The sequence below is a fragment of the Sus scrofa genome, chromosome 5, assembly GCF_054392235.1.
Source record: "Sus scrofa isolate SSC_HxYL_T2T_F1_AM1 chromosome 5, Sscrofa_HxYL_maternal_Yorkshire_Landrace_v2.0, whole genome shotgun sequence".
NCBI lineage: Eukaryota > Metazoa > Chordata > Mammalia > Artiodactyla > Suidae > Sus > Sus scrofa.
In genome coordinates this window covers 88617027-88622203 of record NC_139387.1, presented here as the reverse complement: position 1 = coordinate 88622203, position 5177 = coordinate 88617027, and the positions used below count along the sequence as shown (strand labels likewise).

At 55.9% G+C, this 5177-nt stretch overlaps 1 protein-coding gene across 1 annotated transcript; it reads left to right on the top strand.

Annotated features, from left to right (window-relative positions):
• Positions 1 to 2138: 2138 nt before the first annotated feature.
• ASCL1 (achaete-scute family bHLH transcription factor 1) lies at positions 2139 to 4965 on the top strand. The gene is made up of 2 exons (XM_021092654.2): positions 2139 to 3476; positions 3858 to 4965. The coding sequence occupies exon 1, from the start codon at positions 2734 to 2736 to the stop codon at positions 3427 to 3429; it is 696 nt and encodes a 231-aa protein (XP_020948313.2). The 5' UTR covers positions 2139 to 2733; the 3' UTR covers positions 3430 to 3476; positions 3858 to 4965.
• Positions 4966 to 5177: the final 212 nt, after the last annotated feature.

The window sequence follows — 5177 nt, the reverse complement described above, 5'->3', positions numbered from 1 at the left end:
TAGATGTGTCCATACTGGCCGCCTGCCCTGTGCCCCCTCCCCCAGCCTCTGACTGTTTTGCTAAAGACACCTCGGTTGGGCCAGAGGAGGCCTTTCCTAGATGCCTCCTAGCTGCCTGGAACCCAGGGCTCACAGCAGCGGCAAGTGGGTGGCAGGATGGGCCTGAACGGCCCTCCTCTTCTGCCAGGTGCTCCAAGGCTTCCTTCTGTTGGAAAGTGCATGGTGCTCCCCCACTGGTTTAGGCCTCAAGGCCTCCTATATTTCCTGGAAGAGGAGACAGATCTAATCTGGGGCTGCTCAGCTCCTCCCTGGGGTGGGGGTGGGAGGAGAGACCAGAGGTGTACATCCCAAGGAGTTCAGCCCTGTCCTGTGGGGTTGGCAGGCCGCAGGTCACGTGGGGAAGGGGGCTGTGTGCTTAGGGAGGTTTACAGAACTGATCTCGGTTGGCACCCTTCAGTCCTATGCTTGCCAAAACCACCTGTTTTCAAAGAAGATACTGAGGCAGAGAAGAGGGGAGATTTGCCTGGGGAGCCCCCTCTTACTGCTATCACCAGCACCACTGCACTCAGAGTCAGTCACATATACCAAAGGGGGCTCCCTGGGTCACCCCAGCAATCTTTTAGAAAGTCCTCTCTCCCCAGAGGGAAGTTGAATGAGAAGCAATTAGCCTGATAATTTCCCGCAGGCATCCTTGCACCCAGGTCTCTCACCAAAACTGCTTATTTCTAGTGGACACACCAACCGGACGGTAACCCTCTGCTTCTATCTATGCAGACTCGAGATGCGATGTGCGCCAGCCTTCTTCCTCTGCCTCCGCCAGAGCCGTACAGAGGTGGGACCGGCTGCTCCGTCCTTCTCCCCCACAGCACCGCGTCCCAAGGAGAGTCCGAAGCTGGACCAGGCTCGGCCAGAGAGCGCCAGGGCCCAGGGCCCAGGGCCCAGGAAGGGCGCCTGGGTGGGCGCTGTCCAAGAGGCCGAGCGAAGGCTGCAAGCGCCTCCTCCTCCCTCGCGGCGCCAGCACGCGGCCCCGCCGGGCTCGGCTCCCAGTCGCCTGCCATCGGCCTGCCGGGCACACGCCTGGGGCGGGATGGAGGCTGCGCCAAGGCCGCCGAGGTGCCTGCGGCGGTGTCTAACAACCCGCACCCCCCAAAGCTCCACCACCCTCCCATCTTTTTTCTCACATCAGCCCCGGGAAGACCCGAAAGCGCTCCCCTTGGTATTCACCCCCCTAAGCGGGTCTGGAAAGAATGTATCCTTGCCACACACACCTCTCTACAGCCAGGATCACAACGAATTCGCAACGCAATCGCTTCCCTTCCTCTCGACCTCCTCCACACTTGGTCACTTATAGGGAGCATCTCCTAGTTTTTAACACCTGGGTGGGACATCAGGCCATCTAACCCAAACTCCTTCTGTTACAGAGGAGGAAACTGAGGCTCGGAGAGGATGACGCTTGCCAAGAACCACAGAGCTAGTGAGAGGATGTGCTGGGACTAGAACCCAGGTCTTATCGTACTTAGTTCCACGGGGGTTCTCTCCACCTTTCTGAATTTCATTAGCACATTTACTTCCGCTCTCCAGAACATCGAAAACCCCCAAGAGAGAGGCAATGGGGGAGAAGAAAAGAGAGAAAATGGAGCCCCACGGTTCCCAGCCTCCACACCGCCCCGTGTCACTTTTTCTGCGCAAACCCTTCCCAGTGCTTTTCTTCAAGTTCTCAGGAGAATCCCGGGTCCCTTCACCCCAAACCTTTCCAACCGTACACCCCCAATTTCCAGAGTTATTCGCCCCTCCAGCGACGCTGGCCCCCCCTTTCTAGAACCACCCCCGGCTGCAGCCCGCCCTGAGCGCGCCGCCTGTTTATTCAGCCGGGAGTCCGGCACGCGCCAGGCGCACGCACTGCAACAACAAACCCGGCTGAATGGGGAGTTTGCAAGGAACGGGCGCAGGGAACGGGCGGGGGGAAGGGAGAGGAGGAGGGGGAGTTTAGGGAGTGGGTGGGAGGAGGAGGTAAGGGAGGGGGAGTGGGGGCTGCAGCCGCTCGCCGCAGCAGCGGGGAGTGGGGGGCGAGGCGGGGCCAGGGCTGCGCGTGGGGCTGGGTGTCCCATTGAAAAGGCGGCCGCACTCCGGCCGTCCGCACTCTCTCACTTCTGGCCAGGGAACGTGGAAGGCGCACCGACCAGGAGCCGGCCAGGGAGGGCAAGGGAAAGAAGGAAATTAGAAAGAAAGAGGGTTAACAAAATAATACAAACAGCGCGAGCCGCGGCTGGAGAGACCGAGACCCGGCGCAAGAGAGCGCAGCCCTAGGGGCAGTGGGACAGAAGACTCAGCAGAGCGCGCTCACCACTGACTTTTGCTTCTTCTGCGTTTTGGTTTTTTTGGTTTTGTTTTGTTTGTTTTTTTTTTTTAAACAAGAAGGCGCTAGCGGCAGCCACACACGCGAGCGCCACGCGAGGCTCCCGAAGCCAACCCGCGAAGGGAGGAGGGGAGGGAGGAGGAGTGGAGGGAGGAGGAAAGGCATTTGCACCTTCTTTGCTCCCACCCTAAGAAGTCTCCCGAGGATTTTGTATTTTTGCAACTTCCCTCCGGGCTCCCTCTCCATCTCTCCCCTTGTCTGCCACTCCGTTCGTGCCCCCCTCCCCCTCCCCCCTGTCCTGTCTGTGTCCCCTCGCGCGCCCTGCGCCTCGCGTCCCCGCTCGCTCCCATCCCGCGACTCCTTGGCCGTCGCCGCGCATGGAGAGCTCTGCCAAGATGGAGAGCGGCGGCGGCGCCGGCCAGCAGCCCCAGCCGCAGCCCCAGCAGCCTTTCCTGCCGCCCGCAGCCTGCTTCTTTGCCACGGCCGCCGCGGCGGCTGCGGCGGCTGCGGCCGCGGCGGCGCAGAGCGCTCAGCAGCCGCCGCCGCAGGCGCCGCAGCTTAGCCCCGCGGGCGACGGCCAGCCCTCAGGGGGCGGTCACAAGTCAGGGCCCAAGCAAGTCAAGCGACAGCGCTCGTCCTCGCCCGAACTGATGCGCTGCAAACGCCGGCTCAACTTCAGCGGCTTCGGCTACAGCCTGCCGCAGCAGCAGCCGGCCGCCGTGGCGCGCCGCAACGAGCGCGAGCGCAACCGCGTCAAGCTGGTCAACCTGGGCTTCGCCACCCTGCGGGAGCACGTCCCCAACGGCGCGGCCAACAAGAAGATGAGCAAGGTGGAGACGCTGCGCTCGGCGGTCGAGTACATCCGCGCGCTGCAGCAGCTGCTGGATGAGCATGACGCGGTGAGCGCCGCCTTCCAGGCGGGCGTCCTGTCGCCCACCATCTCCCCCAACTACTCCAACGACATGAACTCCATGGCCGGCTCGCCGGTCTCATCCTACTCGTCGGACGAGGGCTCTTACGACCCGCTCAGCCCAGAGGAACAAGAACTGCTCGACTTCACCAACTGGTTCTGAGGGGCTCGGCCTGGTCAGGCCCTGGTGCGAATGGACTTTGGAAGCGGGTAGGTTGCACTTTGGAGTGAACAGGGGGTGGGGGTGGGGTGTGGGGGGGTGGTTGTTCCTGCCTTCATCCTTTTTCTTCTGGAGGAGGGGGACTGTCTCCACGGAGACGAGGGAGGGGGCTGGATCTAAAGGATTGGTTAAAGTTTGTCGGTTTCAAATCCTGGTGTGTTAATTTCAGTCTTGGCTACTGAGAGTGGCTTTGCCCAGGTCTCCAAAGACCAGAGGGTAGAGGTGAGGTGGGGACATGCTGGGGACCCGAGTACTAGGACTTGTCAAAAGAGGCACTCTACCTTGACAGATCTTCCCCTAATCCTCCATTTCCTCCCAGCACCAGCCTCCGGGTTCACAACTAACGGCTCCTGCTCTTCTTACCGTTATAGGGCCATCGCACAACCTGCATCTTTAGTGCTTTCTCGTCAGCGATGTTGGGAGAAAAGCAGAAAAAAGAAGAGAAGAAGAAAGCAAACAAATTCCAGGCAACCAACCTCTATGCCAACTAAGCGTCACATGCGAAGCAAGGCTCTGGCAAAACAAGGATGCGCTCAGAACAGTATCTCTGCACTTCAACCATTCACGGAGACAGAAAGAGTGACTAGGGCCTGAGTCAATGCACAAAACGCCACTTGTGTGCAAAACTAGTGGGCTCCTGGCAGAAAGGAGCAGCACACGCCCTCTAGGAACTCCCACCCACCACTAACAGGCAGAGCTGACCTTCCTGCCCTCCCTGAAAGCGCAGTTCATAGCCCTCTAGAAATGGGTTGGTGTCTTTCGTCTCTGTTTGCCCCCACCCTGATAAGCTTTGGACACTTTTCTTCAGTGAAATTGTGCTATACTCAGTCCTTTAAAGCCCCAATTGGTGGGGGGGGGTCCCCAAGCTCCACTCCCTCACACCACCTTTTCTACCATTTTCATCATAGAATGCTTCCAATCTTTTGTGAATTTTTTTTATTATAAGAAGAATCTATTTGTATCTATCCTAACCAGTTTGGGGATATATTAAGATATTTTTGTACATAAGAGAGAGAGAAAAATTTATAGAGTTTTGTACAAATGGTTTAAAATGTGTATATCTTGATACTTTAACATGTAATGCTATTACCTCTGCATATTTTAGATGTGTAGTTCACCTGACAACTGCCATGTTCCCTATGTGGTTTTGTAAAGACCTGTCCTCATAGGTGAGATCAAAAGGCCACCAGATGTACTTCAGCACCAATGTGTCTTACTTTATAGAAACTTTGTTAATGTATTAATGACATTATTAAATACTGTTCAAGAAGAACAAAGTTTATGCAGCTACTGTCCAAACGCAAAGTGGCAGCCAGTTGGTTTTGATGGGTTGCCTTTTGGGAAATTTCTATCACTGCCCCCCCTTTTTTTCTTACTGTTTTATTACAAACTTACAAAAAAAAAAACCCATGTATAACCCTGTTTTATACAAACTAGTTTCGTAATAAAACTTTTTTCTTTTTTTACAAATGAAAATAATCAGCGGTCTCCAAGTTTTCTTTGACGCCACTGCCTTTGTCCAAGTTTTATCAAAATGCCAAAAGAAAGGGAAGGGGGAGGAAAGGGTGGTGTGAAACACGCTAAGTGGCAGAAATGACAAAGATAAGTGCTATGACCAGTCCTACTTGAGGTGACTTTATGATGAATGTACAGGGAAAAGATATATATATATATATATATATATATATAGA

Bases quoted from the DNA above. Each gene is read 5' to 3' on its own strand.
- ASCL1 (XM_021092654.2), top strand. From the start codon at position 2,734: ATGGAGAGCTCTGCCAAGATGGAGAGCGGCGGCGGCGCCGGCCAGCAG.